Genomic DNA, 20,008 nt, shown 5'->3' with positions numbered 1-20,008 from the left:
CACATCAGAGATTCCCCCTGGGTGAAAGCCCCAACACGTGCTCAGAGTGCGGGAAAAGCTTCGGGCGAAGCTCGGGCCTTGTCGCATGGGTGGGGCGTATCATAGGCGGGGGCAGGCCGTGCCTTCCCAAATAAGCCCAGTGTGGCCCCGCCCACGCGCCGCCCAGAAGGCCCCCCCCTCCTGCTTGCCCTTCCCCCTTGGCCACAGCCCAGGCAAGCTGGCTGCTCCTCTTCCGGGAAGTGGGCTGGGGCTGGGGTGACCTGCGGCCAGGACTTGGGGCGGCTGGGGCCACACAGCACTGGGGGGGTGCTGCGGCTGCACCCCTCGGGGGGGAAGGGGCCTGCCGGCACTGGGGCTACCCACCCTGTGCTCGGGGTGGGAGCTGTGCCCCCCAACCCAGTGCTCTGAGAAGGGGGCCTGGCGGCCACAGGGGAAGCAGCTTTGGGCTCTGGCAGGTGAAGGGGGGCAGGAGGGGCAGGGCCGGCCGGGCGCCAGCCACCCCAAGCCAGCGGGTCACCCACTGCCCATGCCCACGCGCGAGTCCGCATGGGAGAGGAATGCCATGAATGGCTTGACTAAACCTTGCCAAAGATTTTTTTTTCCTTGTAAATGCATTTGCTAATTCCCACACAGCACCCTGTATGGCTCTTTTCACGTTGCCTGAACCGTGCAATGTCTCTCGTCTCCTGCAGGTGAGTTTCTTGCTTCTGCCTTTTGCAGCTCATTTTGCAGGGGGCGAATGCCACGATCCTTTCTGTCCACTCTGTGGTCTTACGAGGAACCGGAGCGTGTGTCTGTCCTGCCGGGAAGGCCCATCCCCCCGGGTAGGGGAGACAGGCTTCACCACAACCAGCTCCACTGAGGTGAAAACGACCAGTCCCTTGTCTCCACTCAGATTGTCCGTGGAGGTAGCTGCTGAAGGGAGCTATCCTGATGTAAACGCACACGTATAGTTGCGGTGCAGATACAAACCCCGGTACAGAGAATGGGGTTCGCTTTCCCCTTGACCTCACCAAATCTCCATCACGTTTCCTAGCCTAGACAAGCCCTGAGCATCACGTCAATACTGCTCCCCCATTGCCAGGGGAGTGTTAGTCACCGAGCTCTCCCTTTGGGGACAGAACAGAGGCTCCGATTTTCGAATGTGCCGGGTGGGGCTCAACCCCCGCTCTGCCCCAGGCCCCGCCCCCATTCCTTTCCCCGAGGCCCCACCCCGCCTCTTTCCACCCAGCCCCATCTTTTCCTGCCCCCCCCTTGACCCGCTTCCCACCCCGCCCCCGAGCATGCCTCTCCCTTGTCCCCCCACCCAGTGCCTCCTGCATGCTGTGGAACAGCTGATAGTGGCATGTGGGAAACACTGGGGGGGGGGGGCGCTGATTGGGGCAGGCTGCCAGTGGGTGCTGAGTACCCACCATTTTTTTCCCATGGGTGCTCCAGTATTTATAATCCCCACTTTCTACCTGTCCAGCTCCTGCAGTGCCACATGACACAATGTTCACAGCCCTCGGCGGTGAGTCATCACGCTCTGATCCTAAATCAAACTCACCGAGGCTGGAGGTGAAAGTGCTGGAGGGGGGATTTGAACGGATCCCCAGATGCAGAGCGTTCGTTCCCTGTTTTAATCCTGGCTTCCCTCCGTCGGAAAAGTATTTCTGAGTTTTTTCCTGCTGAGCCGGGATTCTTTGCAAGGTGGGAACGTTGGCTGTTTCCCCCCATTACCGTGATGCTAAAACTTTTTTTTTTTGTTAACTAGGACTGCTGAATAATAACGAAGTGGCTCTGAGTGAAGCAGGTTTGAATGCATCAGGGGAGAATTCGATGTTCTGATTCTGAGTCCTCAGACGTCACCTGCTCTCGAATTTCATTTTCTAGGAAAGTGTCTGACACCCCTTTGTGTTGTGGGGTTTCCTCTCTGTCCTGATTGGTCAAATATTGGGATATTAGTTTTGTTTGACAGCATCAGCTCATCTCGATGAGGGGAGAAGGAGGGGGGCTATGAGAGAAACGATCATTTGCTTAAAACACACTGACCCCCCGCCCCCCCATATATTTGCTTCCCAAAGCTGTTGTGGCCCAGACCAGACAGAAGGTTACTCCTGAAAATATCACCTTAATCAGGTGCCCTTTGCCTATCATTTGGGCCATGCAGTCCCTATCTAGGTGGAGATGGAGGCAATGGAACGAGCCGTGTTGTGGCGCTTACCCCTTGTAAATGCTGCAACCGTGTATTAAATGAATTGAGCGTTGAATGTGAGAGAGCTGCTGGATTCTGTCTATAGGGACTGTGATCCAGGCCCGTGACGAGTCCCTTGATGATTCCTTATTCCGTTCACTCCCTCTGGGGCACCCGGCATTGGCCACTGCCGGCAGACAGGACACTGGGCTGGATGGACCTTTGGTCTGACCCAGTCTGGCCGTTTTTATATCCTTATGCTGGGCTAAGCGGGACTTTTCCAGATTGACACTGGCCTGAAAATCATCAAGGCTCAAGATGAAGGGAAAAGCAGAAGGCCTTTGCCTGTCGGTCAACACGCTTTGGAAGAGAGGGTGACTTTTCTGGACCTCCAGACTCATCCTCTCTGTGGAAGGAAGTCACAGCGTCAAAGACGGGCCAGGCCAGCTTTGACTAGAGTCTCCGTACCCGAAAAACCTCACGAGCCTGAAGCGTGGGGTCAGCTACCCCACGACCTAGGTCCCCGACGGTAGCTCCAGCTCCGACTCCGGGCGCATCCGAAGACTGGGAGAGTCGCAGGGGTCCGACCCTTTGTCATGACAGGCTGTGTAGCAGGGCGGTCCCCCGCTCCTGCCCTTCGGGGTGGAAAACAGCCCAGGAGAGGGCTGGGGCTGGGGCAAGAAGCCTGGGCTGATGGAGACAAGCAGGCTCAGCTGTGGCCAAGCCCCAATCAGGCCCAGTTGGCCCCTATAAGAGGCAGTGAGCCAGGAGCCCAGTCGGTCTCCCTCTGCCTGTAGAGGGAGATGGGCCTGGCTGCAGGGAGCTGGACACAGGGTACCTGACTGGAGCAGGGCTGGGGAAAGGCAGAGGAGCTGGGGAGCTCCAGCCTGGAAAGCCCCAGGCTGCGGCCTAGCATTGGGCAACTGGTACTGGGGGTTGCAGAGGGCACCCCAGGGTAGGCCAAGGCAGCAGGTCCAAACCCTCCTTGCCAGTGCTGAGTGGCTGATCCTGCAGCCTGCCCCAGGGCGCGGGGCTAGATGATGACTGGCAGTAGCCATACACTGAGGAGAGGTGGGGATAGTGGGTGGGGGTTTCCCGGGGAGGGGAGACCCTGAGAGAAAGGGGTTACTGCTCTGGGGCAGCACCCCAGCTAACAGGGCACCGGGGTCCTGGGAGGGACACGGGGCCAAGAGGCAGCGGATCACCGGCCTGCAGAGGGCGCTCCGGAGCTGGAACGAGCTAATTCCCTGAGAGACCAGCAGGAGGCGCCGCAGGGGTGAGTCCGCACCTCTACAGCGCTTACTGAACTTTTTTTCCCCTATTGTTTTTGTTAAGTGGGGGACAGCCCGGCTCCTCTGTTATATCGGGGAGCTCAGTGTGCGCATGCCTGTAAAAGCACCTGGAAAATCCACGCCAGGAATGCTATGGAAAGAATAGCTACGCAAATCTAAGGGCTTTTTCACACCCCCGAGCGACATAAATTACATTGACTTAAGCCAGAGGTCACCAAACTATGGGGCGCACCCCACCAGAGGAACATTCCAGGGAGGACGTGTGTGTGTGTGTGTGTGGGGCGGGGTGGCAGGTCCAGGCCAGCCCCCTTGGGGTGGGGAGGGAGCATCACCCAGCCCCACTCCCAGCTCTGCTCCAGGCCCCGCCCCCAGCCACGGTCCTGGCTCCCGGCCCCGCCCCCAGCCACGGTCCTGGCTCCCGGCCCCGTGCCTGGCCCTATCCCCAGCCTCGGCGTGGCTCTGCCCCCCATCGTGGCCCGGATGCAGCTCCACTCCCAGCCTCGGCTCCGTTCCCAGCCCCAGCTGCGGCCCCTGTACTCCTGTCTGCGTCCCGCCCCGCCCCGGGAATCACGGCCCTGCTCCTGGCCCCAACTCCGGGGAGGGGGCGAGGGGCACGGACAGGGGGAAGAGGGGTGTGACCCTCAACCTCTGGGGACCAGTGACTTATGGGATAGCGTAGACAAGCCCTTTGTGGTCCCAAATCTCTGCCCTGTGAAATGCCTGAAGCCTCATCTGAGGAAGCGTTGCAACGCTCTAAGGTGCTGGGTATAAACTGTATAAAATGCATAAAGTCGCCGTAAGGGCTGTATCTCTACTGGCGCGTTGCTGGGGAGGGCACGGAGAAGGATCAGCAACGCCGAGGCTATGTCCACATGGCACTAATGTTGATACAACTTCTGTTGGCTGGGGTGTGACCCACCCTCCCGACTGACATAAGTTTTACCGACGAAAAGCGTCGGTGTGGACAGCACTTTGCCGGCGGGAGACGCTCCCCCCACGCCCCCGACAAAGCTACCGCTGCTCGTTGGGAGTGGTTTGAGAGAGCTCTCCCGCCGGCAAAGTCCGGCTACACGGGAGAACTTACAGCGGCGCGGTCAGATACTCAGTGTCAACATTGCCTAAGGAAAAAACAATGAAGAGTCCTTGTGGCACCTTAGAGACCAAATTTATTTGGGCATAAGCTTTCGTGGGCTAAACCTCACTTCATCGGATGCATGGAGTGATAAATACAGGAAGCAGTATATATATCACATGAAAAGATGGGATTTGCCTTACCAAGTGTGTGTGTGGGGGGGTCACTGCTAACGAGGCCAATTCAATTAAGGTGGAAGTGGCCTATTCTCAACAGTTGACAAGAAGGGGTGAGTATCAGCAGAGGGAAAATTACTTTTTGTAGTGACCCAGCTGTGATGGGGGCAGGGAGTGGGGACGGATTGACCTGGGGACGTTGCGTCTGTGACGGGGCAGGGAGTGGGGACGGATTGACCTGGGGATGTCGCAGAGGAGTTGTACTGGGACTGTCTGCATGGGGGATGGGATCTCAGGGGGTGACTTCACTTGAGGGATGATACCTGAGTACGTAACCTGAGCCAGAGCCAGGATGGGGGTTGGGGCCAGGTGACGACACCTGCCCCAGGAAACTGGACAAAGGCTGGAGGAGGAGCCGGGGGGTGGCTGGAGGAGATGGCTGGAGGGGGTTTCAGTTTGGAGCTGGCTGGGGAAATGGAGGGAGACCCAGGGCTTCCTGCCCCCCAATATGGACCTGACTGAGGGGTCCTGTTGTCTGTACCTGCAAGACCCGTTTTGAGCCATGTTCCTGTCGTCTAATAAACTTTCTGTGTTGCCGGCCGGCCGAGAGTCCTGGTGAATTGCAGGAAGCGGGGGGTGCAGGGCCCCGACTCCCCCACTCTCCGTGGCACCAGCCCCTCCCAGTCTTTATTCAGGCCTAATGTGGTGGTGTCCAGTTTGCAAATGAATTCCAGTTTCTCGTTGGAGTCTGGTTTTGATGTTGAAGAATGGCCACTTTTAGGTCTGTTGTTGAGTGTCCAGGGAGATTGACGCGCTCGCCTACTGGTTTTTGAATGGTACAATTCTTGATGTCTGATTCGTGTCCGTTTGTTCTTTTGCGTCGAGAATTCTTCGGCCCAAAGAAATGTGTTCGTCTCTACGGTGCCACGAGGCCTCCTCGTTGTTTTTGCTAACACGGGTGCCGCTCTGAAACCTAACGCCTAAGGAAGAAGCTTTAATTGGCTTTAAGGCGGTTTAAATGCAAGCGCTAATTTGGTCTCTGTATTGAGATATTCAGCCAGCCACAGCTGGTCTGTACTGCCTAGGTAGACAGCACTGATTAGAGTTTATAACTAAATGCGCAAACCTGCTCTTGGGGTTCCTGTTTTAGATTTTATCAGGGTCGATCTTCTCTTGGATTAATCTGACGACTTGACTTAATTGACGGCTGGATTCCAAAGCAATCTCACCGTTCACGCTTCGATGGACTACTTTGACCTTAAACTGTGAGCCGGTGTAATTCAACCCTTCGTGCGTGGTGTCGTGTGTAGGGCAGATTAGCCGTCGTGATGTGGGCGCTTGTTCACCATTTGAATAAAATGTCTAAAACGGAGAATTGAGTCCTGTTTCTTTGAAGAAGCGACACGGGCCAGACCCACAGAGAATCAACACCGTCCAAATGAACCATTCGACGCTAACAGAGGACTAGTTGCGGGCACCTATCTCAGCTCCAGCTGCACCCTGTGGGGCTCAGAGCACCAAAAGGGAAACTAAACTCCCCACCCAGGGAGTGTGGGTGGGGGCCAGTGTGGTTGAGGGAGGTGATCAGCGGGTGTCTCTGAGTAGCGGGGGTGAGAGGGGGTTCCGCCCCTGTCTGGATTAGGGTCAGTGCCTGGTCAGGCCCATCTGAGGCTGGGGGATCAGGTTTGAAGGGCTTGTACATTTCATCCACGGTGGGTGCTGGGGGGCGGTCAGCCAAGTAAATGTATGTGTGTTAATGGGGAAGTTCTGAAAGAGGGCAGAGTTAAGGTTATGTGGGAAACCTTAACGGGGTATTTCACGAGCGTGAATTTGGCTGAAGCTGAGGTTCTGGAAGGGCCCAGTATCCCACCAGGCAACTTGAACTCTGCACTGATGACATTTTTTTGCCCTTTAATGCAAGGAGGGGAGGCACTGGCTGCCCACTAGACATTAACCAACTAGCAAAGTTGACTCCAGGGCTAAACAATTATCAAGAAAACAGTAACATTACCCGTCAACAAGGACTCCTTTAAAGCAAACCATCTAACACCTATCTTCACCAGAGCAGCAAAGTGACTCAAAGCCATTCCCTCCGGAGAGAAGTTTCCCCACCTCCATCCTGGGTGTCTTTGCTAGACAGAAGAAGAACAAGAAAAGCCAACTGAATTCACAGGAAGTCCCTTCCCCTCCAGACCTTCCTGATTTGAGAGGTGGCCACATGGTTTCCAACTCTGTTGTCTCAGACAATCTCTCTCCCAGAGCCTCAGGCCCGAGTCCCCATGTTAGGTTCCCGCACTGCCCCAGTTCCCATAACTCTCAGAACCGTGGGGCACCAGGAGCCCAGGGTGTTTTCCCCCTGGGGGGCAGTTTCCTGCAGACCACACTGTGAGGCAGGGCCCCAGGAGTCTTTATGGAAGGTGTGTGTGTGTGGGGGGGGGGGTTGCTAGGGCTGGGGGGCTAATTGAGAGCACCCCAGGGGATTATGTAGACACATTCCCCTGCTAGCAACTGGCTGAAAGCACGGGCCTCCCTGCAAGCAGGATTTGAACCTGGGCGGGAAACCCCCAGGGGATTTTAAATCCAACACCTTAACCGCTCAGCCATCACCCCATAAGACCACCAGCCCTGATTTCCCCCATGCTTTGGGGCTGGGTTTGCTAGTTGAATGCTGCATTTCAGAGGCCGGGCATTGCAATTATTTCATAGAATCCTAGAAGATTAGGGTTGGACGAGACCTCAGGAGGGATCTAGTCCAACCCCCGGCTCAAAGCAGGACCAACCCCAACTAAACCAGCCCAGCCAGGGCTTTGTCAAGCCGGGCCTTAAACACCTCTAAGGAAGGAGATTCCCCCACCTCCCTAGGGACCCATTCCAGTGCTTCACCACCCTCCTAGTGAAATAGTGTTTCCTAATATCCAACCTAGACCTCCCCCGCTGCAACCTGAGCCCATTGCTCCTTGTTCTGCCAGCTGCCCCCACTGAGAACAGCCGAGCTCCAGCCTCTTTGGAAACCCCGTCAGGGAGTTGAAAGCAGCCATCAAATCCCCCCTCATTCTTCTCTTCTGCAGACTAAACAAGCCCAGTTCCCTCAGCCTCTCCTCAGAAGTCATGTGCTCCAGCCCCCTGATCATTTTCGTTGCCCTCCGCTGGACTCTCTCCAATTTGTCCACATCCTCCTTGTAGTGTGGGGCCCCCAACTGGTCGCAATACTCCAGGGGTGGCCAGGGCCGGCTCTACAGTTTTTGCCGCCCCAAGCAGTGCACCGAATTGCCACCGGCCGGCGGGGGCAGTCTGGTGGTGGTGGCAATTCGCGGCAGCTTCTATGTTTTTCATTTCAGCTGGCGCCTGGAGGGAAAACACACCTGGGAACAGAGGCGAGGGGAGTTCACCCCCTTTTCACCAGGGCTGTGCAGACTGGGGCCTGGTGCTTTTCATGCCTGATGGTGTGGCGCCACCGTGTGGCCAGTTTCTGTCACACCTTGTGATTAAAAATGGCTTTTTTTCACAGAAACTTTTTTTTCCTCACAGAGGGGTGGGGGGTGGAGGAGACAGGTTAATCTACCCAGGGCAAGGGATTCTGCGGCAGGTCTGGAGGGGGAAGGTACCATTTTCAGGGTTACTAAATTAATGTTTTGTGCCTTCTGTACTCTCTCAACTTAATTATCTCCAGTAGGAGAACACTTCCACCTCTCTGGTCACTCAGTAACAGATTTAAAGGTGGCAATTTTGCACCAGAAAAGCTTCAAAAACAGACTCAAATGAGAAACTGCTGAACTTGAATTAATATGCAAACTAGATCCCATTAACTTGGGCTTGAATAGGGGACTTTTTCTTATATAGGCACCAATTACCCCCCACCGCCTGTCCCTTTTTTTCCACAGTTGCTATCTGGTCACCCTAATCCAGCACCTCCCTGAGCGGGATTTGTAGCGCTGTAGCCACCAAGAGACACCAAAGCAGGGCCGGGCAAACTTTTTGGCCTGAGGGAGGCAGCCACGCCACCGCGCAGCACAGAGACCGGCTCAGGCCAGGCGCTGGCAGCCCCGCAGCCCAGAGTGTTACCTGCCAGGGGCTGGGCAGGAGGGTCCTGCAGGCGGCAGTTTGCCCAGCTCTGGTTCATGGGGAAAATGTGAATGGGGTAAAGCGCAGGATTTATAAAATAATTTTTTTCGCCCGAACAGGGACTTGAACCCTGGACCCTCAGATTAAAAGTCTGATGCTCTACCGACTGAGCTATCCGGGCTCTTGGCTGCTACGGGGAGGCTTTATCTTTTTAAACTTACATCCTGCTCTCTGATTGGGCAAAAGATTAGCCAATCGGGAGGAGGGGGCGGGCATTGCCCTAGCAAACTGAAACCCAGTGCGGAGATGTGACAACAGCCCAGGACAGGGCCCTCCCCGGGGGTGCAAATCTCCGCTCTTGTAGCTAAAGGCAGGTGCACGGGGGTCATCCTGCTGCTCAGCACCTAATCATTCCTGACCCTTCTAGCAGCAGGCTGATTACTGAGGAGGCGCTGCATGATTGCATCCGAAACCTTTGGATTAACACCGCAAGTACTGGACTTGAAAGCACTTGGAAGAGTGAATATTTTAAATACATTTAATATTTGCTTTTTGCTAAATAACCCAGCGGTTTTGGTGTGGCAGTGAGCCAGACTTCAAGACCCCTTTTTTGGGTCGTTGTTTCATTTTGCGGCAGGCTGAAGGTTCAGCCCCCCCCGTACAATGTGTAACCCTGACATCTGTTTCAGAGTGGTAGCCGTGTTAGTCTGTGTCAGCAAAAACCCACTGCAGTGGGTTTTAAGCCCATGAAAACTTATGCCCAAATAAACAGGTTAGTATCTAAGGTGCCACAAGCACTCCTCATTGTTTTTCCTGATATCTGTGTACACCCCAAATCCAAGCATCACGTGCACACTTTGATCTTAGCATGGTCCGTGTACGACCCCATATCCCAGATCACATCATTCTCCAGAACAACCCTTGCTCTTCTACATCTGGGGGGTCATGTTATGATTTCAAGCCCAGCGTGAATGGGCTAAAAGGCAGATCTTAGGCCTGGCGATACCCTGAATATTGCCCTGAAGCGCTTCACAGGGATTTTAGTGCCTTTAAAAAAACAAACAAAAAACAACAATAACCTTTACCTCCCTCCCCCCACCCAAATAAAAATAAAAAGTAGCAAAAATATAACGGATAAAAATAGCATTGTAACAACACTTGATTGACTGGGCATATACAATCCAGTCAAGCCAAGCCAGGGTGTCCTTATGAATGGCTATTGAAGGGAGGAAGGCCTCTGTAAAGCTGATTTCAGAGTAGCAGCTGTGTCAGTCTGGATCTGCAAAAAGAATAGGAGCACTTGTGGCACCTTAGAGGCTAACATTTATTTGAGCAGAAGCATTTTGTGGGCTCTGGCTCTGTTCAAAGCTAAGTTAATTGTATCTAGTATCAGAGGGATAGCCGTGTTAGTCTGGTTCTGTAGAAGCAGCAAAGAATCCTGTGGCACCTTATAGACTAAACATCTGTTAGTCTATAAGGTGCCACAGGATTCTTTGCTGCTTAATTGTATATAATTCACATATTAAGTCAAGTTCAGCAAGTCTCTCTTTGGAGGCTGTTTTTGAAGTTTTTTTGTTTTAAAATTTGACAGCCCTCAACACGGGTCCTGGTTTCTAGCGGGCTGGTCACAACCAGCATTGATGGAATCGGCTCAGAGGGAAAACCGAGGTGGAAAAGGTAAAAACCCGCCCCCCCCCAACGCGTTTCCTTTCCGACCAATGAGAGACAGAGCGGATCGCACCGCGTCCAATCATAGCCGGTCTTGATCTTTGACGTCAGGCATAGGAGCCGCCCGGAGCGCTTTGATGTGAAACACCCCCCCGGACAGGGGTCCTTGTAGGGCCCTAGCAAAGCGGGGGACCTCAGTGTGTCCCGCCCCCCCCAGTCTGCTCCCAAAGCGGGGGACCTCAGTGTGTCCCGCACCCCCGAGTCTGCTCCCAGCAGGGGACCCGCCTTTAAATGTTTGCGAACCCAGCAGCGAAGTTAATAGAGACACTGACCCAGCCCTCAAGAAAAATAACCCCAGAACTCACTTAACTTCGATTCCCGCCCCCCAAATCCCCACGTTGTTGCAGGTGAAGAGGGTCCCTCGCTCAGCCGCGGAGATTTCACGGAGTAGGGATTTCAGGTCGCGCCGGGGTTTCCCCATCTCCCCTTTCCGGGGTGGGAGATTTGCCAAATACCCCGTTTCGCTGCCAAAATCGCCGCTTGTGCACGGCAAGAGGTTTGATAGCAGTCACGGACTCTGGGTTATTGCGGATTATGCATCGTGACTTTTAAGAACAAATCGTGTCTGTGGGGGGGTAATCTAAGCACTAGACCCAGATGTGCAGACACTTCTCAACCTGTGTATTCTAAAGCTAGTGTTAAAATTCTATTCGGTTTTAAAATTCGATTTTAGTAAGCACTTAGTACCGGATAGAAGCACCACAAAATATCTGATCATTAATTCCTACAGAAGCCACTGACGTGGAACAGTAAAAGCTCCCCAGTCTACAGTATTTAAAACGTTGCACCGCCTTTTCATGTCAGGAACAAGCAAGCCCATTCCATCCCATCCCGACCCACCTCCCACTTAAACAAAACTAATGATCATAAACAGGCAATTAAAGGAAGCAAGAAGCCAATCGAGGCTTGCTAAAGCCGAACAGGCAGCGGGAAAACCCCCAAACAAGCAGCAGATCGAAGAAGCCAATTAGAATAACTAAAAAAATCTTATATGCATTTTGCTGGAAGCTGCCTTGCAAGACAAGTTGCTCACGCCACGTGCAGTGATTGCAGCCCTCTCATGGAGACAGTGGGTGGCTCTTAAAAGAGCCTTTGGGGTTTTGGAATTGACACCTCTTTGGGGGAGAACCACACCGCGCGGTTACTTAGAGCTGGTGTACTTGGTGACCGCCTTGGTGCCCTCCGACACGGCGTGTTTGGCCAGCTCCCCGGGCAGCAGCAGGCGCACGGCGGTCTGGATCTCCCGGGAGGTGATGGTGGAGCGCTTGTTGTAATGCGCCAGGCGAGACGCCTCCCCAGCGATGCGCTCGAAGATGTCGTTGACGAAGGAGTTCATGATGCCCATGGCCTTAGAAGAGATGCCGGTGTCGGGGTGAACCTGCTTCAGCACCTTGTAGACATAAATGGAGTAACTCTCCTTCCTGGTCTTGCGGCGCTTCTTATCCCCCTTCTTCTGGGTCTTGGTCACCGCTTTCTTGGAGCCCTTCTTGGGCGCGGGAGCAGATTTCGCCGGCTCAGGCATCTCAGTCACTAATCGTACAGCACAAAACAGAAATAGCAACACAATAATCCACCTGGCGGAGAGTCCTGTATTTATAGCGCCTCTATGCAAATGAAGGTAGTCTAATTCCAATCTTCCTATTGGCTGGTTACATATTGGGCTGCCATTTGAAGTCCTCACCTCAGATGCAAATAGCATGACTCCAAATGCCGCGCTGCTATTGGATGTCAAACGCCTCTTTCTTTCACGATTGGCGGGGTTGCGAAGCGGCTTTCCCATTGGGTGTTTTGGAACAGAAGCATGAGGCAGCCAATCAGGAGCCGCTCGTCCCATCCCCATGAGGGAATAAAAGGCCGGCAGCGCCGACTTTTTACCGTGTTGTTATTGTGTATTTTATTGTTGCAGTGGAAGTGCTAGGGGAGCCCTATCATGTCTGGCCGTGGAAAGCAAGGCGGGAAAGTGCGGGCCAAGGCCAAGTCTCGCTCCTCTCGTGCTGGGCTGCAGTTCCCAGTCGGGCGGGTGCACCGGCTGCTGCGCAAAGGGAACTATGCGGAGCGCGTTGGAGCCGGCGCCCCCGTGTACCTGGCCGCGGTGATGGAGTATCTGACCGCTGAGATACTGGAGCTGGCTGGTAACGCTGCCCGGGATAACAAGAAAACCCGCATCATCCCGCGGCACCTGCAGCTGGCGGTGCGCAACGACGAGGAGCTGAACAAACTGCTGGGGGGAGTCACCATCGCTCAGGGGGGCGTCCTGCCCAACATTCAGGCGGTGCTGCTGCCCAAGAAAACCGAGAGCCACAAAGCCAAGGGCAAGTGAGTGCGGATGCCAGCCCCCCAAAACCAAAGGCTCTTTTAAGAGCCACCCACGATTTCAGAAAGAGCTGGGAAATCGCTCCATGTGCTGCGGCAAGGGGAGGTGGGGGTGGCTAGGGGGAAATGTTTCTCTGTTCTCTTTTATCCCCACCTCACACAAAGTTTTGGAAACCATGTCCTGGACTTGCAATCATCAGATCCCAGAGCTACACACAAGGGGCTAGGGTGGGAAAGGTGCCTGTTTCTCCAGCCTTGCTGTAGTGCAAACTTCTGAAACCGTGTCCTGGTCTTGCACTAATGAGGTTCCAGAGCTACACACATGGGTGAGTGGTTGTAGCTGCTGAGATTCCTTTACTCCTTCCATCCTAGAGTTTTCAAACAGACCAACCCACACCCAGGACTAAAATTTAAAACTCCCCAAAGGCAGGGCCTGGTTCACTTTAGGTTAAACCTTTTTTTGCTCTGCTGTGCAGTTTTATTATTTTCATCTGGGATCCCTGTGCAGTGGTGCTTATAAACATCACAGCCTGAAAACATTGGCCCAAGTGTCTTTCCTAAGTGCACAGAAAATATAGTCAAGCTGGGGAAGGAACCAGGCATCTGGGACTCAAGCTGTGTGTTTTAAGCCCTGGATCAAGGTGACCTGCTAAAGGGAGGATGTAATTCACAACAGCTGTGAGTCTCCACATTGCAAGAAATTTGAATTAATTTGTTGCAAGTTTATCTGGCCAGTTGGCATGTTACTTTTTGTGTGTTACTGGATTTTATGCATTATTTTTGTCAGTTGTAGGCAAAGTTAGCTGGGAGGGTTCTTGATACAGTCAAGATAACTAATTACTAGGGATAATTGTCAGGCCAGCAACTTTCTCAAGTAGTTCCACTTGTCACTACTTTCAGACTGATCAAATCACCTCTTAACCTTGTCTTTATTAAGCTAAATAGATTGAGCTCCCTGGGTCTATCACTGGGGAGAAAAATTATGCTACTATACAGAAAGAGTGCCTAGCCACTGTATGTAGTCTAAAAGATTTGCAGTCATGTTTACATGGGAGGAAGTTTACTGTGTGGACACAGACCATTCACTCCTATGGTTATTTTAGATGTAGCAATCTGATCCTAAACTCTTATGCTAGAACCTGGAACTCCAGAATTATGATATGGAACTATCCTATAGCAAAAATAATGAGGACCCAATTGCAGATCCTGAACTCTGTCTACCCTAGGTCAGATGTGTTCCATTAAAAGTAAATGGTGTGTGTATGGCGAGAGATTTCCAAGAATGCAGCAGGAAGAGAGGAACACAACACAAAACCCCAGAGTCCACCCAAGGAAATTAATATTCAGCAGGTTTAATACAAATAAGAGGAAGTATTGTTTCACACAACACGCAGCTAACTCAGTGCCATGGAATGATGTTTTGCCCAAAAGCATAACTTGGGGGTCAGAAAAGAACTGGATACGTTCAGGGAGGACAGGCCTGTTAATGCAGCGTTTCTCAAACGTGGCCACCAGGGGCTATTTTTGCAGCCACAGCCTCCTGGGCTGTGATTGGGGACGGGGGCAAAGCAGGGGCCCATCTCCCAGTGCTGCCAGCAGGGGCTGAGCTCTGCCCCGCTCTGAAGACACACATGCTGGAGGTGCTGGCAGCTGTTGAATTCCCCACTTTACTTGGGGGTGGGGTGGGGTAGACTTCAGCTTGGAGGGCTTCAGGCTCCATCCAGGTGATGGCAGGCTCCAGGCCCAGGCTCACCATCCCCACCACAGTCCCTGGGCCCTGCTGCCTCCCTGCCCATCTCCCCACCCAGGGTTTAATTTGTCCCAGGGCTTGCTGGGGCTGTGAAAAGTGATATTAACAAACATGCAAATATCACTTTTGACAGCAGCAGCCTTCCGAGCTAGCAAGTCTTTTTTTAAAAGCAAAAGAAACAACAACAAAAGACAAGGCCATGCAGAATGCCTTATTTGTGTTTCTATTCTGTTTAGGGCCAGTAAAGAACAGAGACAATTGTACATTATTTTCATGACCGAGTCTGACAAAAACCCTACATGAATAAATTACAATGATTTGGACATGTGTATGTACATATTTATTTGGTTTTTTCTGAAGCTAATTAAGTATTTTAGGAAGAATTGTCAGCGTGGCCACCAGCAAGAGTTGGTGGCCGTACTCTTTGGCCACCAAAAAATTTGTTGGGAGAACCCCTGCACTTAGTGGCACCATGTGACTCTAACTCTTGGACTACCAGGAGCCAGGAATGGCAGCTAGGGTAGATTACTCTGTGATTACCCTGTTCTGCACACTCCCTCCTGAAGCTCTGCTATGGACCACTCTCAGGGATAGGATACTGAGCAAAATGGACCATAGTCTACCCAGTATGGCAGCTCTTATGTTCTTGTTACTGTCATTCTGGGTGGTTACAGTTAAAGAGGGGAGTAAATTTTGAGAAATACAGATTTTTTTCCTCCCATTTTTGTTTTTAGCAGAAGTAAGAGGAGCTCTATTATAGGGTTTGGCAAAGCGTGTAGTTTAGGCATGTTATGGAAAGCATATTTATTTTACTGGGCTTCCATTTAAAAGGCTTTTTGTGGAGTACATGAATACAAAGGGAAAAAACAAAGCAGCCCATGGAGAAATGAGTCAAGACAGCCAAGTACAAAGGCATTGCAGAAAACCCCACTCAGAACCAAAACTTTGTGATGTGTTACTTCGGTTCTGAGACGACTTCAGAACCTTTTTATTTTACCTTAACTCTCTTATTTACATAACTTTGGTTTTGAGCAAATCCTGCTCTTTGCCTGCAGGCAGGGAAGGGCTTTTAGATGGAACATCTACTTTGTGGGTTCAACCCTCCCCAACCCCAGGTAAGGTGCAACCTTGATGTTTCAAACCATATCCATGGCCTTCAGGGTGTTTCTCTTAGCATGTTCTGTGTTGAGCACCGCACTCCGGATCATGTTTGTCAGGAAAACCCTGAGCAGGCCCCGTTTCTTCGTGCATTAGTCCTACAGTTGCCAACTCAGACTGATGTTATTCCGGGAGATCCCTCCCCAACATGACAATGTCATTTTCTTAAAATAGCCTATTAAAATTTTCCAGATTGCTTTCAGTGCTCACCTGGAGATGGATGCCAATTCCTGGAGACTCCAGGCCATACCTGGCCAGGTAGGCAACCCTAATTAGCCCTGAGATGAGCTTCACACACCCCTGTGTGGCAAGCAAGACACCCCCAGGCTCACAAATATCCTAAATATTGGATAATAATCCTGACTCCCTCCGAATTTTGCATTGTCCCTTCCCGACCAGAGGGAAAACAGAGTGAACAAGGCGAGCAGAAGAACCATCTATGTGTACTTTAACTCCCCAACCCTATAAAGGCATCGCTTCTCCGCTTCCACCAATGAGCCCTCTTGCCCAACTGGCCAATCAACATACAGCCCTTAATTTTAAATTCAAATAGTAAAATTTGGTGCCTTATCTGCCCCAGAGCATGCGCAAAAGTGGGGGAAGAGAAGTAATTTTAGCATTTAAGAATTACATTTAATCACTCAGCATTGATTCATGGGCTGTGAATCATTTCAGGGATCTCTGAGCTGAGGCAGGCCGCAAAGTTAGTTTTGAGGTGTGTGTGTGTCCTTTAATTGTCAGTAGGTCCCTGCATGTTTGGCTCCATGGGGTAACAGGGACAGCAGGTGCATAGTCCCCTGCCTAAACTTGGAAGAGATTCAAAAGGTCCCTTTGGGAGTTTGGAAATCGGTTATTTTTCCCACCAGAAAGTGTCCCATAGGTTTGGGGCTGGAGAGGTGACGGAGCACAAATGGAGCCACCCCATGGCCGTGCAAATGGGACACTTTGTTCTTTCTGCCACATCCTGGCAGTTCATTTCCTGATGTCGGCCCTGCCCTAAATTTTGCAGGGGAAAAACCTCCCACGACGCCACTTGAAATACAGGTTTTACATCCGCGGCCCAACGGTGGGGAGTGTCCCCCACCCAGTTCACACTTATGAGCATCCTAAACACTCGGATATTTGCAAATGTCTCCTCCCCACTCCCATGGGTGATAGAATCATGTTGGCAGCTGTTTGGAATCAAAGACTGTTTGAGCTCCAGCCCTGTGTCTTCGAGACCCTTGGACTGCCTTGCTGCAAGTGACTCCCACATCAATAGGGTGGCCAGATGTCCTGTTTTTAAAGGGACAGCCCCATTTTGGGGGGACTTTTTCTTATACTGGCACCTATCACCCAATCCTGTTTTTTTCACAGTTGCTGTCTGGTCACCCCAGCCATCAACCATTAAACTTCCATGGGGTGGGGGTGGGGGAAAGGGCTTAAATTAATATATTAAAAACAGAAAATTAAAATATCGCTCCATGTCAGAACTGGAAAGAACAGAAAATCCTCAGTGTCTCTCTTACAGTTGTAAGGAGATTGCAACTTACGCTAAAGGTGGAATTTTATTAAAAAGCTAGAAATATATGACCCTTACAATATACCTTTCTCTCACTTCTCTGCAAAGCTCAAATACCAATATGTAATTTGACTTGTCTATAAAAGCAGCTTCCGGTTATTTCACAATGTTTTTCTTTGTTAAGTCTTGGTGGAAGTGAAGAATATGGGAATATTTATTCAAATGGATTCAAAGTTTATAGCAAATATATATCACAGCCTAACATGAGATCTTATTTTACTCCACAAATACAATTTTCTTGCAGTTATAAAACTCAGGGGGTGAAGGAAAAGCTCTAGCTAAAAAAGCAAACAAGTGTAAAACCTAGTCACTAGAGCCTCTTTCATTGAAGACACTGATATCACTAACAAGAATGGATGAGTTTCCCCGGTCCCTAAATAGTGATTTTAAAAATTAACATTCATTTTCTAATTAGAGAAATCCAGTCTGTATATTTACACTCCTAGTGTCTCCAGGCCTCTTGTACCCCAGTCGCTTTCTGAAGTACTTTGGTGCCGTTTCTTTTAGAGCAATGAACTACAGTCCCTGTTTTCAGAAAGAATCTGCTTTTAGGTGCAGAGATGTTAGAGGATTACCAGGGAAAATAAACTAAAAGTATTGTAAACTGACATTCTCCATTGCAGAAATATAAAGGTGTTTGAATACCATTCCTGAATAGATCTCAATAGGACAGATTTGTACAATTACTGATTTCAGAATATGCAAGTGAACAATTATTTTTCCTGTTAAATAATCAAACCTTAAGACTGATGTTTTCCACACAAGTTCGTTTCTCATGTAAATACCTTAAATGTGATTTAAAGGAGGTTGTACAAGTTAATCCCCCTACAAAAAGATGAAATTAATTCTCTTTAGTTCTAGTGTTGACAGGGAGGCACAGCTCTCTCATGGAGACAGTGAGTGGCTCTTAAAAGAGCCTTTGGATTTTAGGTGTAACAACTTCCCGGAGAGGCACAGCCCGTGTTTACTTAGAGCTGGTGTACTTGGTGACCGCCTTGGTACCCTCCGACACAGCGTGTTTGGCCAGCTCCCCGGGCAGCAGCAGGCGCACGGCGGTCTGGATCTCCCGGGAGGTGATGGTGGAGCGCTTGTTGTAATGCGCCAGGCGAGACGCCTCCCCGGCGATGCGCTCGAAGATGTCGTTGACGAAGGAGTTCATGATGCCCATGGCCTTGGAAGAGATACCGGTGTCGGGATGAACCTGCTTCAGCACCTTATAGACGTAAATGGAGTAACTCTCCTTCCTGGTCTTGCGGCGCTTCTTATCCCCCTTCTTCTGGGTCTTGGTCACCGCTTTCTTGGAGCCCTTCTTGGGCGCGGGAGCAGATTTCGCCGGCTCAGGCATCTCGATCACTAGTCGAACAGAACAGAACACAAATAGCAACGCAATAATCCACCTGGCGGAGAGTCCTGTATTTATAGCGCCCCTATGCAAATGAGAGTAGTCTAATTCCAATCTTCCTACTGGCTGGTTAGATATTGGGCCGTCATTTGAAGTCGTCACCTCAGATGCAAATAAGCTTACTCCAAATGCTGCGCTGCTATTGGACGTCAAACGCCTCTTTCTTTCACGATTGGCGGGGTTGCGAAGCGGCTTTCCCATTGGGTGTTTTGGAACAGACGCATGAGGCAACCAATCAGGAGCCGCTCACCCCATCCCCATGAGAAGATAAAAAGCCGGCAGCTGGGGCGAAGTTTTTATTACGTTTCATCTGTGTTGAAGAATTTTAACTACGAATCTGCATCATGTCTGGTCGCGGAAAGCAGGGAGGCAAAGTGCGGGCTAAGGCCAAGTCTCGCTCTTCTCGTGCTGGGCTGCAATTCCCTGTAGGTCGCGTGCACCGGCTGCTGCGTAAGGGGAACTATGCGGAGCGAGTGGGAGCCGGCGCTCCTGTTTACATGGCTGCGGTGCTAGAGTACCTCACTGCTGAAATCTTGGAGCTGGCTGGCAACGCCGCCCGCGACAACAAGAAAACCCGCATCATCCCCCGGCATTTGCAGCTGGCCATCCGCAACGATGAGGAGCTGAACAAGCTGCTGGGTAAAGTCACCATTGCTCAGGGTGGCGTCCTGCCCAACATCCAGGCGGTGCTGCTGCCCAAGAAAACCGAGAGCCACAAAGCCAAGGGCAAGTGAGGCTGCTGCATCTCCTGGGGGGAAAACTTCCCCACGACTCTGTGAACCCAAAGGCTCTTTTAAGAGCCACCCACAAATTCATAAAAAGAGCTTGTCAGTCCTATGTAGTTCCTAGAAAGCCTGTATGTTACTATGGAGCTTTAGTACCGAATTAGGTTTCTTACTGTTCATGGTGTGAACAGAACAGAACACTCGCTATTCGTATAGGGAAGAAGCATCCGTAGAAGCGGGTAAAGAGGGAGGTTTCTTAGAGCTGAAGGGAGTAGATAAAAGCTGTGAATATTTTTTTCTAGGTTGTGAGGTCAAGGACTGGAGCTGCCCCGTGAGTGAGAAGGCAAAAAGTGTTAGGAGTGAATGAATGGGACAGGAGATTCCCTCATTTTTGTCTCTAGTGAAACACCCTGCTCCTTTGGCCTGGCTGGGAATGAGCTGCAGCCGGGTGGAGAAGAAAGGACACATTGTTTCCAAGGGCGGGTTTTTCCAAACATCCTCAGATCCCGCCACCCCACATACTTCCCCGCCGTTCTTACTCGGCAGCCACAAAGCAAATTCACTCCTTAGAAAACATGTCCCTGTGTGTGTACGTA

At 51.4% G+C, this 20,008-nt stretch overlaps 4 protein-coding genes and 1 non-coding gene across 5 annotated transcripts; 2 read left to right on the top strand and 3 right to left on the bottom strand.

Annotated features, from left to right (window-relative positions):
- Window positions 1–8,883: 8,883 nt before the first annotated feature.
- Window positions 8,884–8,956, bottom strand: TRNAK-UUU. The gene has a single exon. It is a non-coding gene; the product is annotated as a tRNA-Lys (tRNA).
- A 2,619-nt stretch (window positions 8,957–11,575) lies between these two features.
- LOC120388636 (histone H2B 8) lies at window positions 11,576–12,056 on the bottom strand. Its single transcript, XM_039510591.1, has one exon. It carries the CDS (start codon window positions 12,023–12,025, stop codon window positions 11,645–11,647), a length of 381 nt encoding a protein of 126 aa, XP_039366525.1. The 5' UTR covers window positions 12,026–12,056; the 3' UTR covers window positions 11,576–11,644.
- Window positions 12,057–12,400: 344 nt separating this feature from the next.
- Window positions 12,401–12,870, top strand: LOC120388622 (histone H2A.J-like). The gene has a single exon (XM_039510559.1). The coding sequence runs from the start codon at window positions 12,434–12,436 to the stop codon at window positions 12,821–12,823; it is 390 nt and encodes a 129-aa protein (XP_039366493.1). The 5' UTR covers window positions 12,401–12,433; the 3' UTR covers window positions 12,824–12,870.
- Window positions 12,871–17,384: 4,514 nt separating this feature from the next.
- LOC120388625 (histone H2B 8) lies at window positions 17,385–18,684 on the bottom strand. Its single transcript, XM_039510569.1, has one exon. The coding sequence runs from the start codon at window positions 18,628–18,630 to the stop codon at window positions 18,250–18,252; it is 381 nt and encodes a 126-aa protein (XP_039366503.1). The 5' UTR covers window positions 18,631–18,684; the 3' UTR covers window positions 17,385–18,249.
- A 326-nt stretch (window positions 18,685–19,010) lies between these two features.
- Window positions 19,011–19,491, top strand: LOC120388956 (histone H2A.J-like). Its single transcript, XM_039511087.1, has one exon. The coding sequence runs from the start codon at window positions 19,032–19,034 to the stop codon at window positions 19,419–19,421; it is 390 nt and encodes a 129-aa protein (XP_039367021.1). The 5' UTR covers window positions 19,011–19,031; the 3' UTR covers window positions 19,422–19,491.
- Window positions 19,492–20,008: the final 517 nt, after the last annotated feature.

The sequence above is a fragment of the Mauremys reevesii genome, linkage group 22 (assembly GCF_016161935.1).
Source record: "Mauremys reevesii isolate NIE-2019 linkage group 22, ASM1616193v1, whole genome shotgun sequence".
NCBI classification, from domain to species: domain Eukaryota; kingdom Metazoa; phylum Chordata; order Testudines; family Geoemydidae; genus Mauremys; species Mauremys reevesii.
This window is presented reverse-complemented; position numbering and strand designations above follow the sequence as displayed.

Bases quoted from the DNA above. Each gene is read 5' to 3' on its own strand.
- LOC120388636 (XM_039510591.1), bottom strand. From the start codon at position 12,025: ATGCCTGAGCCGGCGAAATCTGCTCCCGCGCCCAAGAAGGGCTCCAAG.
- LOC120388622 (XM_039510559.1), top strand. From the start codon at position 12,434: ATGTCTGGCCGTGGAAAGCAAGGCGGGAAAGTGCGGGCCAAGGCCAAG.
- LOC120388625 (XM_039510569.1), bottom strand. From the start codon at position 18,630: ATGCCTGAGCCGGCGAAATCTGCTCCCGCGCCCAAGAAGGGCTCCAAG.
- LOC120388956 (XM_039511087.1), top strand. From the start codon at position 19,032: ATGTCTGGTCGCGGAAAGCAGGGAGGCAAAGTGCGGGCTAAGGCCAAG.